Genomic DNA, 18,221 nt, shown 5'->3' with positions numbered 1-18,221 from the left:
GTCTCGATAAGCGTTATTTTTATAACCGTTTATTGATTTATGACTGATATGCCGGATTATAAAAAACAAGAAGGCTGGAATCTAGCAGCGGGCTCGTGCTTTTCGGGACCTTGCAAAATATTTAGGCTTTATTCTTCATTTATTGTAATCCTGTACTTGGACATAAAGCGCTGAAAACTGACATTCCCTAAATATTGAACAGCTTTTTCGAATGCCAGATTAAAAGTCTCCAGTAGCAAAGATAATGTATACCACTTGGGCGTTTCCCCCCTTGATAGCAAAAAGACGTGTCAGAACAAACAACTATTGAGCAATGTACGCAAAGCCATGTGTGTATACAATCAGATTAAAAACCCAAAAAGTTTAATACAAAATCGTAGAAACCTTATATTCAAGTGGTAAACTGGTGGTAAATGTGATGTATGTACAATCTTAGGCCTAAAGCTGCGGGTCCCAGCCCGGGAAAAGCATGCAGAGATTGCTCGGTAGCGTGGCTTCGTTTATCAATCGCTCCACCTGAGCCTCCACATTTGAGTCGCCAAGGGTGCCGGCCTCTCTGCCCTCCAGTTTGTTTTGCACCAGGAGCAGGGCACGTTGCGCCACTAAGTTAACCGATTCCTCGCCTGAAACAATCGCCATGTTAATACAAAATGTCTTGGTTAAAAACAACATTGACTCACTAGATTGCTGTGATGACTGGCTTGATTTCTTCTTTTCCAGCACCCCCCATATAAAGAGGGGATCGTAGAGCAGAACCTCAAGTACGGTGGTAAAGACTGCCTTATACCTTCGCAGGATGTGCATGGTGGCCTCGCAGGACTTGGCAAAGACTCCTTTCGTCCCACAGATTCCCATCGGTGCCACAATATCTCGCGTCAGCCGGAAGGGAACGGTCTCAGGAGTGGTCTGGATTTTGCCCTGCTCAAAGGCAATACCTGTACAATTAACCAAAACAATATTATCTACTTGCATATCAAATCAAAGGTATGTATAAGTCAAATCCAAAGCTCTCCGTTTTCTTTTATTTATCATTTTAAAATGTGGCACTTACCAAAATCAATATGAATGACTTCCGCTGTCTGCTGGTCTATAAGGATATTTTGCGTGTGGCGGTCGCCAAGTCCTAGGACGTAGCCCACCATCGAGGTGGTGGCCACGCTATTGGTGTAAGCCAATCGCCGCTCGAACCACACGCCCGGTATGGGGAACTTCTCCAGCAGAAAGTAGTGGAAAACGGGCTTTATATTCTCGCATATACGCTGGTAGATGCCATATCGAGCCTCCTTGGAGAGCTTCAGATGGTCCTGCAAATATTTAATATATTTAAACATGTCGAAATGGTCAAATTTTTATATAAGACGCACCGCAGCTAACTTGCGGCACCTGCTGTTATTCCAGTCGTTTGGACGATATCGCGCATGAGCACCTCCTTTGCCTTCCACAACCAGGTAGTGACCCACCGGAGTCGAGTTTGTGCACCACTCCAGGATGCCACTGCGCATTGAGAGCGGAGTGACCTTGTAGGTGCGCAGCTTCAGTTTGCGTTCGATAAACTCAGAGTCCTGGTTGAGCAGCTCGTTAACAATCCCGAATACCTGCTGCATCACAGCATCCTGCCGCAGATCGTCCTTTCCTTTGACCAGTTGCGCCCGCGTCTGCCCATCAGAGCATACGCACATAATTTTCACAGGCGCATTTAGTCCACCACATTGTGTTATGCCATTGTTCCACTTGACGATGCCTGTGTGAGCGATTTGGTTATCCAATGGTAAACTATTATCCTGTGGTTTTCCAACATACTTGCTATATTGTACTCCTTGTTGGGCATGACGTGCAACTCAAGGGTGGGGCAGTGCACAGCGTTCAAATTCCGCCAGCGCCTTACCTTCTCGAATTGCTTCAGGCGCACGGAATCCGAGACCTGCTGATTATTGTCCGTCTTGCCTTCGTTGGCAAATGTTATAAGGGCTGCAAGGAAAAGGAGAAAAATTGAAAAAGATAAAAGTGAAATAATCCATGTCCCTCTACCTGGCAGCAGCGATTCCAGCTGCTTGCTGCATTCAGCCGCTGCGGCATTCTTTTCGCATATCTTGGCAATAATTTTACGAGCAACCCCTGACCGCTCCGTATTGCTATTCTCACCATCCAGGTGGGCAAAGACAAGCGGATACAGCTGGTAGAACGTGTGATGCGGATGATCCTGGCCACAGTGCACCAGAAGGTCCATCAGCCCCTTGAGCAGGCCCATGTTTTTGGAGTTGAGCCGAGCGGTCAGTTGGTTGGCAGCACAAATAAATTTATAACTGGGCACCGTGAGGATTTCCTCTTTGATGGTCTGCTGCAGCTGCTCATTGGTGGCATTGGTGAACCATAGCGAGATAATGCGGTAAATGGCGGCGCTGGAAAAGCCGCTGTCCAGGCGACAGTACGCCATATGGTTGCGCAAAGCCAGACAAAGATGCTGGGTTAGCTTCTCTTCTATGTGCTTTAGCTGACGCTCGTCCAAGCTGGCGTAACGCTTCATCTGGACAGAAATGACGCGCCGGTCCTGGTTCTCGCGCTGGGTGACCTTCTCCGCCGCCTGGCGGTTCTGCTCGATGATGTCCTGCAACGTTTGGTATTCCTGGGAGTGCCGGTAGTCGTATAGCTGCTGGTACTCCCGATCAGCATACTTTGCCATCGCAGCATAGGCAGCCGTCCGGTGCTTACTGGCGAAGGCATCCAGCTGCTGCCACTCGAAGATGTCCCGATACTTTTCGCTCAGCGTCTTGCGGTGCAGCACAAAGTCATCGATCAGCTTTAGGGAATTATCAAAGTTGTGGGTCTGGACATAACTTAAAGTCTCGGCATTGCAGTCCAGGAGGAACTCGCCCTGCGTACGCAGCGCCGGAACTCGCTGGACACAGTAGACAAACTCATTTTTGTTGGTCACATACTCCAGGATGGCCTTGGCTATCTGCTGGTTGCCCATCTTCAGATTCACCTCGGCGTCTTCCAACAAAACGCTTATCTGAAAGAGGATATAAGAAGGTCTTAAAATGTATAGAAAAAGAATAGAATTAGTTAACCTTTGTGGGCTCTCTGATGTTGGGAAGCTCTCGCAGGGTAACAATGTACTTGGCTGCCAGGTTTAACTTGCCAGCACTTTTGCACTCCCCAATTCCTTTGAGTAAATACGTGTCCATTGGATTCTTTTGGTAGAATTCTTGCATTCTACGACTTGCTCTGGTTCCCGCCATCTTGAACAGAGCAATCTGATGTGCGATAACGTATTCCTTGCAGGAGAAATTGCCGTACTTGAGCTCCAATTCCGTTTGCCATTTGCCAAACAGTTGGGTCATCTGGGCAGAATCCAGTTGGGTGCCGAATTGGATCTGAGGTATGCATATATGCCAATAATCAGTAAGGGGAAACGAGTACTCCGCCAAAAACCTTCACCTGACAGAAGTCCTCTGCTTGCTGGAGGGAGCACAGCCAAGTCAGGTACTTGTACACACCCTGCAGGCACTCCATGCTGATCTCCATCAAAATGTCGCGCACACAGCTATAGGCCATGTCGATGGCTGACAAGCTGTTCTCCTCCTCTCGCTGCCCAATGCTCCTCAGCGCCACGAAATGATGACGCTTGAACTCCTGCTCCAGATTCAGCGATGTTCTAACTCCCGTCTGGACTTGCTGGTGCTTTGGATCCGTTAGAGAATCCCACTGTCCAAGGCGCCAGAAGATCTCATAATCTGGCTCTACGTTCTGATGCTGCTGAAGTTTGGCAAACGACCACAAACCGTTGCCCTTCATTATGTCCACGCAGAGTTGACCGCTGGCCCTGTCCAGATGATCCGACTCCAACAGAATGGTGGAAAGACTGCTACTCTGGCCTAGGAAATCCAAACGTGAGCGCATGGGATTGACAAACCCCGGGAAGGCATCCAGACAGCCAATCGATTCGTAGGCCTGCAAAGAGTTCGTCTTAGCTTTGGAACAATTAAGACATTTTATTACCCACCTTTTTTGCATCAGCCTGAAACGATTCGTTGTCGAAGAGATTGGCTCTATCTATAGGACTCGCTGCGCAGGCCCAGAGCTCCAGGTACATAATGCTCAGGAAATAGGCCTGACAACGATTGCTAGCCATGACCACATTGCTCAGATTTATGGGAATGCTCCTGGATAAAACAAATCAAATGTTATTCACTTATTCTTTAAAATGTTTAGTTAAATTTGCTTACCATTCATTGACGATCCGTATGGACTCGCAGATGTGCAAAAACCTCTTTATGGCTCTTTTGTTGTGAAATATCTCCTTAGAATTAGGCGAATTCTGCAACATCGAGCTGGCGAAACTTTCAAAAAAGTAATCCAACATTCGGCACAGACTCTCTAGATGACTTCCTTTGTTTTCCAGTAGTAATTTGATGAACGGCTGTAGGCAGGTCTTGGCAAAGGCAAACGACTTGGCAGCCAGATCATCAAATCCTTTCCAGCCGCACTCTTGAAACGCTTTTGATACAAAGATGCACATCCAAGACTCGTAGTTTAAGCCTTGCGTGGCTTTAAGTATCGACAACCAATCAATGCGAGGAATTTGCTTATAGGAATTCAGGAAACTAGATTTCGTAGACTTGTCCAGAAAGATCTGTAGATTCTTATAGCGATCTATAACGTATATACATGTTAATTGTATAATTGTATTCATTAAATTATTGTATAAATGTAGTTACCAATAATATTAGCTCCAGGTTTACTATTAACCACCTGAATAGTTACTAACACAAGATCCGTATGAGTTTTGGGATCGAACTGGAATAATGATTTGTCCAAGAAATCGCAGATAACGCTCAAAAACACTTCCATAGGCTCATCTTTTGACTGCATAAAAAATTAAATTAAGTAATGACAGGATGAACCTTTTCATACTAACCTCTTCAAACGATTCGAAGTCAGTTTGAAAATAGTAAGAAACCTTAGATAGTTTTAGCGGTCCAATTTGAGCCAGGCACTTAAGGGCATCTAGACTGCTCGACTTCTTATGCGAATCCCGTGTCATCTGAATGAGCTTGTTGATAAGCTTAAATAGTAGCTTTTCGTTTTCTTGCAACTTGTCCTTGTGCTCGGCAATCTTTTAGAGGAAAGGAAATGTTATTCAAAATACCAAATGCAGCTGTTTTTAACTCACATATTCCCTTAGATCTCGCAATCTTTCTGCGGTGGGACTTGACAGAAATGAGCGCAGATAACTGGCCACATCCGCCTTATCAATGTTGGGCAGATTGGATTTGTATTCTTCTCGCAGGGGCTTGAGAAACTCACAATCCGTGGTCTCTTCCAGAAATGAATTTAGGTTGATCCGGTTCTTGTTTGATTCCAAAATTTGCATTACTAATGCACTGGCCTTTTCTTTCACTGCTTTCGCTCCACAGTCTATTTGAAAACTACTCAAAAGTTTAGCTATCTCTCCCATGTGACTTAGAAAATCAGGCAAGGCAAAGCTGGGTTTATTCAGCAAGAGTTGCAGGAAGTTCAGAACAGACATCTGGACCCGGCTAAAATTGGCTGAAATGAGTTAGATCTTAGTTATAACATAAGATTTCCCACTTTTTTGAACTCACTGTGCAACAGAAACCGAACCACGAAGAACCAAATATCACGAACAAAGTAGGAACACTGGGTGACGGTGATTTCATTCTCAAGTGCCGCATCGTAGACAGCATCTGCCATCACGCAATAGAGGAAAACCTCTCGCAAAGCCTGATCCGAAAAAGTGGCCGTGAAGCAATTTGCCTTCAAGCGCCCAAATAAATCAACCAGTATACGAGAATGTTTGATTTGAAGCGTGGTCATGGACTGGAGTCGACTGTCCCCAGATGAAGTCTTTTTGGGGTCCTGGTAAAAAATGAATTAGCACATTTCAAACGCCCTTCCAAATACTTACAATATGCCAATTAAGGCAATTGAAGAGCGACTCCTTGGACAGGCTATACCAACTGCGACTTCTGCTGCACGGCGCAATGGAACCAAACAATCTCATCATCTCCTGTGGATCGTGCAGCAAGCTGACCACACAGCAAAGGGTGTCCACATTAAGATCCACATCTGTGGCATTCAATTGGGAGTAACTAAGGTTCTCCAACAACACCTGGTGATGATCTCTAAAGTCCTTGCCCTCGCTTTCGCTGCAGCAGCTGCTCTTGGGCAGCAAAAATGATGCCACAATGGGAAGGGCCACCTAGAAAAACCACAATCGTATTATTAATTCAAAGAAATCTTCTTATGATCTTACATCCTCGCTGATTGATTTACTACATTTTTCTATATCCTCTGTTTTTCCATAGAGGTAGGTATAAGCCATAATTTCATTAGCATGAACACTGCGGAATTCGCTCTTTCGTGCATAACACAGATAATAAGGAAACCTGGAGGAGAGAAATATATAACTTTCCTCGAATTCGTTAAATTATCTCACTTGGAAATGGGCCAGCGTTGGGAGCTCCACTTGTGTAGAAGGACGCCGGCAAATGGTCGTATAAGATCGCGCAAAGTTTGTCCATAGCCGGGAACAATGCTTTGCAGGGAAACAAATTCACTTTCGCTTGGCCTGTGCAGGGCGCATTGGTGCAGTAGCTCCTTCAGCGCAATCTCCTGGTGGAACGAACTGCGCAGAAAAAAGGCAATAAGCATTTGAACAATTAACGCATTGCTGTTCTGAGCAGAATCCTCATTGTTGAACTAGATATAAGAAATGTTTTAATAAAGATAAAGATAAGACCGCCTTGCCCACCGTCAGCTTCTTGAACTCGATGCTCTCGTAGAGCTCCTGGCAGAAATCCCAGTGAGTCTGTGAGTGGCCAATGGCATCGCTAGTTACACAGTTCGTTTCCAAAAGAATGGTGAACGTGAAGAGTGTGGCAAAGCGCACTTCCAAAGTGGGCATTGTGATGAATTTAGCAGTGGACTTGCATATCACAGTAAAGTTCTCCAGCAGGTAAATGTCCGGACAGCGCTTAGCAATCAATCCCACACAACTCACAATTTTTGCTGTTAAGTTGGAAGTGTAGGACTTCTTAAGAGCAATCCTTAATAACGAATTAAGTGCCATGAGCATGTCGTCCAAGTGATGCTCCATTTTGCATACAAAGTAGAAAATCGCTAGAAAGAAATGAAGTCATTAGGATAGGTTCTACAACAGTTTTAATCTCAGCTCACTGGGCATATGATCAACCACTTTGTCAATAACATCCAAGTCCTGATGATGATTCTGAAAAAGAGTCTTCAGTTTGTTCACTAACCAAATGCTGGATGCATCAGAAACGGTCTGGCAGCTGCACAACATCTTTAAAAAGAGTTTTAAAATTTCTTTTCATTGTTTTTTGACATTTAATTCACCTTGGCTACAATGAGCACATCTGGGGGAAGCCACCGCATTGTCACTTTGGATATGTGCTCAAATGCTTCATCCCGATGCGAACTGCAGGCACAAAGGCCAGCCAAAATATTAAGGCACTGAGCGGTAATTGTCATATGATCAGCATTTTCAGATCGCTCCCTCTGCATGCCTAAAAAATAGGTAACTCTTACTTTTATAGAAAAAATTACTAATCTTAAACTTCATTACAATGCAGCTTTAAAGCAGCGCCAACGAATTCAAGAAACATCTCCAGGGGTTGCCTTTCCAAATAATTAAGTAGAACCAAATTCGTTCTGAATACTTCAAGTACATCGATTTCTAGGCGCAATATCTCACGCAAATCGCTTTCATCAAGCATCTCAGGGCTGTTCGCCTTGTACTGAAACTAAATCAGGTATTATAGAACAACGGCTTTATATAGAAATGTAATCCCATTTCTACCCACCTCAATGTGGCTCAGATACAGACCAATTCGTTTGATCAGGGGGCAGGTAGTAAAGTTATCTGCATTAAAAACCTTGTAATACAAAAGCCTTTCCATTGTGCAGGCCAATTTTAACAGACTGTTCAGATTCTTCAGTATAGCAGAGGGATGGTTTTCCTTAGCTATCTGAAAGTTTAGGCCGCGCATTAAGCAATCATAATTGCTTTGAAACAAACAATTCTTCGTTTCGCTCTGCAGCTGAGTGATTGACATAAAGGGAGCAGCGTAGTCCTTGTCCAAACAGATCAGTTGCTTGTTGTACTTGTAGGCCAAGAGATTCTGTTCAACGGGAACAGTCAAAGGTGATGGACGGGAGATCTCCTCCAGCTGCTGCTCGTCTAGAAAGTTAATGATACTGATGGCAAACGTATCAGCCTGAAGCCGGGAATCTATACTGGCTATATTGTGTATCAACTGCGCGGTGTTGTTTCGGTCCCCACTGCCATAGGCCCACGCTATGATAGGCTCTAGATCCGCGGAGGCCTTATCCTGACCACATTTGTCTGCATGAATGAAGATCTCGCGAATTGTCGCAAAGCATTCGTTGCGCTTTAACATCTCATTGGTGGTGATGTTGTGCAGCAGAGTGCTGGCCATCTTTTGATTCAGTTTTTTGTGTCTAATCAGCATCTGTAGCACCAATTGCTTTTCCTTGATCTCTTCACTGTTGGTGGTGGTCTCTGAGATCAGATGGTTCACCATCTGATTCCATAGGTCGACCAGAAAATCCTCGTTAATGGATTTCGATTGTAAAAGCTCCTGTTCTTTGCTCAGAATACTCGTCAGGCATAAACGAAGGTTCCGCAGATTTCTGGCATTTCCGTACACTGGCATTATTTCAGCCACTGTGGTCAGCGCCTGCTGATAGTTGGCCACATTCAGGAGCACGCCGCTCAGCTGGAGAAGCTCTGCAAAGATGGCAAACCAGACGTCATTGAAGAGTGTGTCTTTTTTGTCGATCAGGCCAAATATAATATCCATTCTATCGGCAGGCTTCGGGACCTTTTTCGGCGCATCGCCTTCTCCATTTTCATCCTTCTTTTTCGTCTCTACGTGCCATAGAACCTAAAGGAATCAAATAATCTCTTAATTTTATATATAATTCCATTTAACACAGAATTGAGCTTACGATGTACATGACCAAGGCGGACATCTTGATAAAGGGCTCTGAGAATTTGTCATTGCTCAGTTGTGCGGTCTTGTAGCGGGCCAAAGAATTCTTGCGTATCTCCACGTAGACTATAGATTTTAGCCGCAACAGAGTTTGCGTCCACTTTTCCTGAATAGGCACACCGAGAGTATTAAAATCACACATGTCCAACTTGGGATATAACGAATGCAGCGACTTTGTGACGCACTGGAAAAATAGATTTCTGGTGTCGTCCCGGTAAACATCCTCATCGTGGAACTCGCATAGTTTGGGCAGAATCTCCTGAGCATGAATGCTCAGTTGGTGATGGTAATTAACAGAGAGCTGGATGGATATGGAAAAGTATTAGGCATGATCTACAGTTCGATTCCGTGTCCCACCTCTGAGGCGAATATTAAATAGAGTCGAACAATCTCTACTTTTCTGGCTGCATTTGCAGAGCGTGCAAAATTGCTTAGCTCAGGCAAATATTCAACAAGATCTACATGCAGTTGAACCCGATCCTTGGCCAAAGTGACAGTCTTAGTGATGCATTTCAATATCCTGGTGCGCAGGGCCTCATCCTTTTCCACATTCAACTCAAAAAGGTAGGAGAGGATGCCTGAAAAAGCAAGTCAAGTGAAGTGGAGTGACTATTTAGGAAAGGATTCCCTTACGGCTGTACTCATTAATCTTCAAATCACGCACATAGCTGGTCGAGGAGTAGAGGGCCCTATCCAGCAGGCTGAGAATCCGGTCTCCAAAGAACTTTACCACCACCCGCATCTTGATGCCCTCCTCGAATGCATTGAAGATGCTTGTCTTGGCCAGAAAGTGTCCATTCCCGGCGGTCTGCATTCCAGCTGGGGAGCACAAATTAGCTTGGCGAACATTTAAAGTTCCCAGGGGTTACCTTCCAAATTGAATTGGGTGATCTTCTCAATAACATTGTCATACAAATAGTTTTTTCCCGCCAATGTCTTGTAGGACTTTTCATTGGCATCCTCCAGGGAGCCAGCGTGCTGTGATCATGGTAATATTCTTAATCTGACATATTTAGGGTTAAAGGTATTTATACCTTGAAGAGAGCCTCTTTCGACGCTTCAAAGACTTGGGTCCAAGACAAATCACATCTTTTGCTTAGAAATAAGATATTTAGATCCTCCCTGCAGTTGGAGAGCTTTTCGTCCAGCTGCTCAACGCCCTTGGTTCGGCTGGCTGGCTTCCCGGACTGCAGCTCGCCGATGATGCGCTGGATATCGTTCAGCAGTCCACTCATTCTGACAGCCGGGCATCACTTGCTGGCTACACAAGTTTAATTCTAACAATTATTTTGAACTAAACATAAATTAAGTCTCAAATTGAACTTAGAGTGACCGCAGATAGAGCGCCAAATAATACCGCGAGTAAAGTTAAGCAGTGCGAACTACTTACCTGTGTGATGTTTTCGAATTTCTGGTGATAGCCTTTGCACACCACCTTTTTTCCAACTGGGAATGAGCAACCTCTGCAGTGATCATTCTACAAAATAAAATTAAGAAATTAAAAATTTAAAACATTTGTGATACATTTTATTAATTTTATTTTTTTAATTAAGCACTGCCTTGTTAGTTAATGAATCGTTGATGAATTTGGTTATTGTTGTATACTCGAAAAACCATTTATTCCTTGCCCCATTTAGACAGTTCTTAAAAATAAAAACTACGTTAGTACAAGTTTTTAGGCTCGAGAAATGTTACAAGGTCAACACGAGAATTTCCCACATCTAGTAAAATTTTGTGTTGAACATTTAACAACAGAGTCCCCTCATTATTTTGTTAACCATCCAGTAAAGATGGTGCTCTGTTGGAACAGCTCATTAGGGTGAACTCTCAATTTTTAGCGGGAATTTGTGGTTGTCCGAGCATTTAGAGGTTAAGCGATTTCGCCACCTGGTCACACTTAGCAACCTCTATAAAAGGCATCCGCACATTTCTATCGGTGTATTTGAAATAAAACGCCAGCCAGTTTGATCGAAGGTGCGGCAGATTAAAAGTGAAGTAGCAATTAAACGGTTATATTTTAGTACGTTCTAACAAACAACACACAAGGTAAGCTTTTATTTACAAATAATTTATTTGTTGTAAAAAGTGCATCTCAATTCAATTTGCCAGTAAAGGGTTTTCATCTTAACCACGTGTTTTTCGTAGCTCTTTACTATTTAATCAATACTTGCATACTAAGCGAAACTTCTCGAACTTTCGACCTCAATGAGTAACGCTTCCACGCACACTCATTCACTTTTATAATTGCATTTGTACATTTTCGAGTACTTATAAACATGCAGCGTAATTAGCCAGCTGAATAGTCTGGAAACTAGATCGCTGAATTCTGACTAATTGCATATTAAAGGTGAAAACGTGATTGCGCTTATCTGGAATATTCCACTGGAAAATATGCCGCTTCACACTCACACTGCAACAAAAGATGCCATAAATGTGTGCGCGCGTGTAGAGAAAACTTGCGTCATCCATCGGGTGTCTTGACATTGCTGTTTATTTTTTTTGTGTTCCCAATAATCAATGTCCAAATTACTCATCTTAATTGCAAATTTGTTTCGAGTGTCATTGAGTTTTTGCTGGAATATTCCAGTGGGAAAAACGTGCGGCTTCTTCGACGCGCACACACATACTTTTGCAAGTGTATACATACTCAATCAGAACCTCAAAAAACTTTAAAAACATGCTAGATTCCCACCCAGACAGCTGAGTCAGATAAACATGAGATTTATAAATAGCCAATTAACATCCATAAATTTATACCTATGCGGGTTTTTCAATTATATTTAGCCAGAAAAAACACACGTTGCCAACCGGCATCCAAAGTGCGGGCAAGTGTGTGTTTGTAAGCGGGTAAAACTCATGCATACGAATCGGGCCATCAACACAATAGTTGTCCCTTTCGCACGCACCGCACGAAACACCCTCCAAAATGACCTGGCTCGGCAGCGTGGTTTCATGCCTAAGCATGTGTGCGTACGCGTGTGTTTGCGTTTTTAGCATTCCAGAATTTTCGTCTTTGTCCATGCGGTTTCTTAAGTTTTTTTTTTTGCGCACTTCGCAAAAAAGTGGTGGCAGCTGTGCGGCCGCCATTTATAATTCTCTCCCATCCGATACGATCCGGCATTGATCTTGCCGTTTTTATGAGCAAACTCTCCCGATGGCTGGCATTAGTCATAGCTCGTGATTCGCCAATTTCGGCAACCCGTTTGAGACGAACATGCTGCGTAAAAGGCATGATAAAACGAAATTCTGTCTGAAAAAGGCGAAATAAGATGGCGGTTAAAGAAGGAAACAAAAATGTGTACTACTTTTCCTTGGTTGTTATGAGAACGTATTTAGCAACCCCTTAATATACAGGAAAAATAGATTCCCATGACCTTTAGTTCTTAGGTCAATAGGTCACATAACAGTAATTATAGTTTTAATATATTGAATAGTTTGTCTTATTCACTTTTTACATACTGCATGAAATAATTTTGTATAATTTTTTTTTCTCTGTACAAATTTGTTCTACACAATTCCCATCGTAGCCATCCATATATTTCCCATCTATCTATTCAAAAACAGCTGTCGCCCTTCACAATCTTTTCTCACTTTGGCAAATTTTCTATTGTTTTGAGCACAGTTTTATATATTTGTATAAAAATCGAGAAAAAACAAATAACTAATCGTAACGCCCATTATTATAATCCATTCCAGATGTCTAAAGCTCCTGCTGTTGGTATTGATTTGGGCACCACCTACTCGTGCGTGGGAGTGTTCCAGCATGGCAAGGTCGAGATCATCGCCAACGACCAGGGTAATCGTACCACTCCATCCTATGTTGCCTTCACCGATACGGAGCGTCTGATCGGCGATGCCGCCAAGAACCAGGTGGCGATGAACCCGACCCAGACGATCTTCGATGCCAAGCGTTTGATTGGCCGCAAGTTCGAGGACTCCGCTGTGCAGTCGGACATGAAGCACTGGCCCTTCGAGGTGGTCAGCGCCGATGGCAAGCCCAAGATCGAGGTGACCTACAAGGACGAGAAGAAGACCTTCTTCCCCGAGGAGATCTCCTCCATGGTGCTCACCAAGATGAAGGAGACCGCCGAGGCCTACCTGGGCAAGACTGTGACCAACGCGGTCATCACCGTGCCGGCCTACTTCAACGACTCTCAGCGTCAGGCTACCAAGGATGCCGGAACCATCGCCGGCCTGAACGTGCTGCGTATCATCAACGAGCCCACCGCCGCGGCTATCGCCTACGGTCTGGACAAGAAGGCCGTTGGAGAGCGCAACGTGCTCATCTTCGATCTGGGCGGCGGCACCTTCGATGTGTCCATCCTGTCGATCGATGACGGCATCTTCGAGGTCAAGTCCACGGCCGGAGACACGCATCTGGGTGGTGAGGATTTCGACAACCGTCTGGTCACCCACTTCGTGCAGGAGTTCAAGCGCAAGCACAAGAAGGATCTGACCACCAACAAGCGTGCCCTGCGTCGTCTGCGCACCGCCTGCGAGCGTGCAAAGCGTACCCTGTCGTCCTCCACCCAGGCCAGCATTGAGATCGACTCTCTGTTCGAGGGCACCGACTTCTACACCTCGATTACCCGTGCTCGTTTCGAGGAGCTGAACGCCGATCTGTTCCGTAGCACCATGGACCCCGTGGAGAAGGCTCTGCGCGACGCCAAGCTGGACAAGTCGGTCATCCACGACATTGTGCTGGTCGGTGGCTCCACCCGTATCCCCAAGGTGCAGCGCCTGCTGCAGGATCTGTTCAACGGCAAGGAGCTGAACAAGTCCATCAACCCCGATGAGGCTGTGGCCTACGGTGCTGCCGTCCAGGCTGCCATTCTGCACGGCGACAAGTCGCAGGAGGTGCAGGATCTGCTGCTGCTCGATGTGACTCCTCTGTCGCTGGGTATCGAGACCGCCGGAGGTGTGATGAGCGTGCTGATCAAGCGCAACACCACCATCCCGACCAAGCAGACCCAGACCTTCACCACCTACTCTGACAACCAGCCCGGTGTGCTGATCCAGGTGTACGAGGGTGAGCGTGCCATGACCAAGGACAACAACCTGCTCGGCAAGTTCGAGCTGTCGGGCATTCCTCCCGCACCCCGTGGCGTTCCCCAGATCGAGGTCACCTTCGACATCGACGCCAACGGCATCCTGAACGTGACTGCCCTGGAGCGTTCGACCAACAAGGAGAACAAGATCACCATCACCAACGACAAGGGACGTCTGTCCAAGGAGGACATTGAGCGCATGGTCAACGAGGCCGAGAAGTACCGCAACGAGGATGAGAAGCAGAAGGAGACCATCTCCGCCAAGAACGGTCTGGAGTCGTACTGCTTCAACATGAAGGCCACCCTCGACGAGGACAACCTGAAGACCAAGATCTCGGACTCTGACCGCACCGTCATCCTGGACAAGTGCAACGAGACGATCAAGTGGCTGGATGCCAACCAGCTGGCCGATAAGGAGGAGTACGAGCACCGCCAGAAGGAGCTGGAGGGTGTGTGCAACCCGATCATCACCAAGCTGTACCAGAGCGCCGGTGGTGCTCCCGGTGGCATGCCCGGCGGTCCCGGAGGCATGCCTGGAGCTGCTGGACCCGGAGCTGCTTCCGGAGCCGGCGGTGCTGGCCCCACCATCGAGGAGGTCGACTAAATCATTCACCAACCCACCTCCCCCCAAAACGCAACCATACAGTAACAGTTCTCCAAACGAATTACCAACAACCAAACACAGTTAAAGAGTTGCTTAAACAAAACTTGGATTCTAAATTAGAAACTCGCCAAACATAAAACAAAAACAACACCCTCAACTCAACAAACGGGTCAAACGACAACTGCTCCCGATAATCATTTATATAAATTATAAATTCATACTAGAACAAAACCAAACACTGCTCCATAATAATATATATTATATTATTGTCATCGATCGATCATCAAAACAATATTTGCTTGTACTTGAATTCAATAAATTAATTTGAGAATTGCAATAGCTGGTAGTTTATTATTTCGCAAAATGGCTTTTGTTTTCAGGGTTTTCGGACGGCATATAATATGGAAATTTAATTCAGTGCGCCTTTTGTTGGATACATTTGTGTGCTATCTTATCTGGATGCATGTGTGCAGAGTAAAACATATTTGAATTGTTCGCAAACAGGTGTGGCTGATAAGCATAGATTAGCAGATTGTGTTTCTAGAACATGGGTACTTTTGTTTCGTGTGGGTTTATGGAGGCGGTTCCCTAAATTACTTAGATTTTTGAAAGCTCGATAATGCTAAAGACAAATTTTCAATTTCTAGAAATTTCTAGAGATTTATCATCAGTTTTATAGCTGTGTTTTTTTCCACTTTACTTTTGCTACGAGTTCTCTAAGAATGTGTGACTAAGACATTGTCATTAAAAAAAGCTCTAATCGACCCAGGCAAAGTTTGGGTCATTTTCCAGCCTAGGAACCTGGCTAATGACGGGTAACTCGCTGTTGTTGGGTCTGTAGAGGCCACCACTGATGCTCTTCCTGCCGGGGATTCGCCGGCTAAAGACGTTGCCCGCTGTTCTGGGCTTAAAGGTAATGTCCGCATGCGACTGGCCGGCGTCCATTTTAAGGTTGGCCCGCGGATTACTAACCTGCTCTAGGTAGGATTGCCACTGCTGCAGTTTGTCCTCCGCCGCTCGCAACTGATCGAGGCTCCGCTCGTGGCCAGGATTGATGCCAATGGGCTGGATGCCGGCTATGTCCTTGAGGTCCACCTTAATGGGCGCCAGGGCTGAGATGGCGCGCGATAAACCGATTTGTGAGTGCCGGATCCGGTGTTCGGTGAGGTCGGCGCCCAGCAGCTCCTCGTGCGGATCCATGCGAATGGGTATGATCTTGTTGATCACGAACAGCAGCAGGAAGGTGGAGCAGATGCCCCAGCAGGCCAGGCAGAACGCCGACAGCGTTTGAATCCCCAGCAGATACCAGCCGCCTCCTTTGAACAAGCCACTGCGTCCGTTGGTCGTGTCCAGCGGGATGGGGTTGTCAGCAAACAGTCCCACGGCTATTACGCCCCAGATGCCGCAGACTCCGTGCACGGCACTGGCGCCCACCGGATCATCCACGCCCATGCGATCAAAGAGAGGCATGGCCAGGACGCAGAGGAGCGATCCGATGGCTCCGATAACTAGGGCCTCCCAGGCGCGGTACAGGAAGCATCCGGCCGTGATGGACACAAGAGAGCCAAGGACCCCATTGATGAGGTCCATGATGTCCATTCCGCCTCCATGGCGCCAAAAGGAATAACTATGGGAGTACTCAAAACTCATTAGAAATATAATACTCATTCGGCCTCAAGAATTCGCGTTTAGATTTTTTTTTAAATTTGGAAGAAAATCTTTTCAAAACAGAAATCCACAGACCATCGAAGAATTTATCTACAGAGATATTAATATTGCTACCTGACCTACTTTTAACTTTAGCTTAGGTAAATCGGAATTGCTATCCTAATGACTTATTGTACCCAGAGCTTGGCTCTATCTAAAACCTTCAGATTATTTATAAGATGTTATAAACTTACATGGAGCTGGTAAAGCCTCCGCCAAAGGACCCCATCATGGTCATAACCGCCGCTCGGGCCGCGTACTGCCACTTTGCCCCACTCACGCCGTAGGTGCTGCCCGAGTTGAAGGCCAACCATCCCCACCAGAGGACAAAGAGGCCCATGCAGGCATTGACCGGATTGCCCAGTGGTAGCGGATCGAATCCCTCGGAGTAGCGACCAAGACGAGGACCCAGCATGGCAGCCGAGGCGAAGGCGGAGGCACCTCCAATCAAATGCACTGGGCCGCTGCCCGCAATGTCCACTGCTCCCAGTTTGTTGAGGAACCCATGCTCGCCCCACACCCAACCAGCGGGAATGCAGTAGACAGCGGTGTTCAGGAAGGAGAACAGGCAATATGCCTTGAAGTTGCAACTGGAAGCATAAAAAGAAAATGTTTAATCATAAAGTATTATTAAAATAATATATTATTAAATAAGAATGAATTAGGCGCTACTCATGAACAATTATTTGTTGCATACTTTTTGGAGATGAATCTTATAATTAAATTTACACCTATAATCTATTTGTAAAAAACGAAATTGTCGTTCTAAACAATATAAATCAATCAACTTGGGTCTTTAAATGGTTCGAGTTTATCGATTTGTATGTGCCGACCGCTGTTTCACACTGTATGTGTGGCGGCAGAGACCGAGTAGAGGTCGGCTCCAAGTTTAAATATGGAAAATTTAATAATAATTTGTGTAATTGACTCAACTTGTGATGATAATCAAGAATATGATTTGTATTAAACCCACCGTTCAGCCATGGCGCCGCTGACAATTGTTGTGGCCGTGGTGGCGAACGACAGTTGGAACAGGAAGGCCGCAAAGATCTGGCCCATCAGGGCATCGCCCACCGGCGGATCCAGCAGAAAGTCCCCGATGGCGATGAATGGATTGGAGAGTGGACCGCGGCCAAAACTCATTCCATAGCCGAACAGCCAGTAAGTGAATCCGCCCAGCACAATGTCGATCACGTTCTTCATCATGATGTTCACCTCGTTCTTGATGCTCACACAGCCGGACTCCAGCATACCAAATCCAGTTTGCATGGTAAAGATGATAAAGGAGGAGGTCAGGACCCAGTTGGTATCCTCCACGGAGAGGTCATACAGGCCGGGAATCACATAGTTGCTGTGATTCCTCGGTGCACTGTGAGTTCCTGTGAGGTTATTCATTTCCGTGTCCGTTTGGCTAGTCGGGCGATCGACAACTGCCAAAATAGATAGAAAATCGGACTCCGAATGTACAAATACATGAAAGTTACAAATTACCCGCATTTGATTTAAATGCAACTTAATCGCCGTTCAGCAATCGTAGATTATTCGCTGTGCGTGTTTTTCGCGACCCCACTAATCTGTTGTTGGTGGCATAGGGCCCTTTAAGGCTTAAACTTGACACTGGATTGCATGCCGAGTCCATTTTTGCAAAATTAATGAGCGCATTTCATTTCAGCGCGTTTATTGAATTTAACTTTAAATCGGCGGAATTCGAGAGGTGGTTAGAATGCGTCAATGAATTAAAATCTATTTCGACCTCGCGAAGCTTTAGTTGGTTCGCGGTTAAACCTTTTTAAAATAACTTAA

The 18,221-nt window shown here is 45.6% G+C and overlaps 3 protein-coding genes across 4 annotated transcripts; 1 reads left to right on the top strand and 2 right to left on the bottom strand.

The window, feature by feature from the left end:
• Positions 1 to 346: 346 nt before the first annotated feature.
• On the bottom strand, positions 347 to 10,391 carry LOC119558293 (serine/threonine-protein kinase ATM). Its single transcript, XM_037871687.1, has 27 exons — positions 10,094 to 10,391; positions 9,929 to 10,037; positions 9,693 to 9,878; positions 9,417 to 9,637; positions 9,016 to 9,360; positions 7,848 to 8,951; positions 7,610 to 7,787; positions 7,381 to 7,550; positions 7,201 to 7,327; positions 6,776 to 7,143; positions 6,461 to 6,723; positions 6,278 to 6,410; positions 5,930 to 6,223; positions 5,607 to 5,880; positions 5,174 to 5,550; positions 4,919 to 5,116; positions 4,719 to 4,866; positions 4,227 to 4,653; positions 4,004 to 4,163; positions 3,439 to 3,951; positions 3,069 to 3,374; positions 2,029 to 3,010; positions 1,801 to 1,968; positions 1,365 to 1,741; positions 1,052 to 1,304; positions 681 to 935; positions 347 to 623 (listed from the first exon to the last, which is right to left on the bottom strand). Exons 1-27 carry the CDS (start codon positions 10,292 to 10,294, stop codon positions 439 to 441), a joined length of 8,322 nt encoding a protein of 2,773 aa, XP_037727615.1. The 5' UTR covers positions 10,295 to 10,391; the 3' UTR covers positions 347 to 438.
• A 557-nt stretch (positions 10,392 to 10,948) lies between these two features.
• LOC119563541 (heat shock 70 kDa protein cognate 4) lies at positions 10,949 to 14,996 on the top strand. The gene is made up of 2 exons (XM_037877025.1): positions 10,949 to 11,105; positions 12,756 to 14,996. Exon 2 carries the CDS (start codon positions 12,756 to 12,758, stop codon positions 14,709 to 14,711), a length of 1,956 nt encoding a protein of 651 aa, XP_037732953.1. The 5' UTR covers positions 10,949 to 11,105; the 3' UTR covers positions 14,712 to 14,996.
• Positions 14,997 to 15,099: 103 nt separating this feature from the next.
• On the bottom strand, positions 15,100 to 17,837 carry LOC119563542 (putative ammonium transporter 2). Of its 2 annotated transcripts, none has more exons than XM_037877026.1 (3): positions 17,392 to 17,837; positions 16,613 to 17,008; positions 15,100 to 16,338 (listed from the first exon to the last, which is right to left on the bottom strand). In XM_037877026.1, exons 1-3 carry the CDS (start codon positions 17,811 to 17,813, stop codon positions 15,468 to 15,470), a joined length of 1,689 nt encoding a protein of 562 aa, XP_037732954.1. In that variant the 5' UTR covers positions 17,814 to 17,837; the 3' UTR covers positions 15,100 to 15,467. The 2 variants fall into 2 exon arrangements, with proteins under 2 accessions (XP_037732954.1, XP_037732955.1); XM_037877027.1 differs by lacking the exon at positions 17,392 to 17,837 and adding an exon at positions 17,116 to 17,175 and having other exon boundaries at positions 15,107 to 16,338.
• Between the last annotated feature and the right edge of the window lie 384 nt (positions 17,838 to 18,221).

The sequence above is a fragment of the Drosophila subpulchrella genome, chromosome 3R (assembly GCF_014743375.2).
Source record: "Drosophila subpulchrella strain 33 F10 #4 breed RU33 chromosome 3R, RU_Dsub_v1.1 Primary Assembly, whole genome shotgun sequence".
Taxonomy (NCBI): Eukaryota; Metazoa; Arthropoda; class Insecta; order Diptera; family Drosophilidae; genus Drosophila; species Drosophila subpulchrella.
Note: the sequence above shows the minus strand (reverse complement) of the source record. Positions and strands in the feature narration are given on the sequence as shown.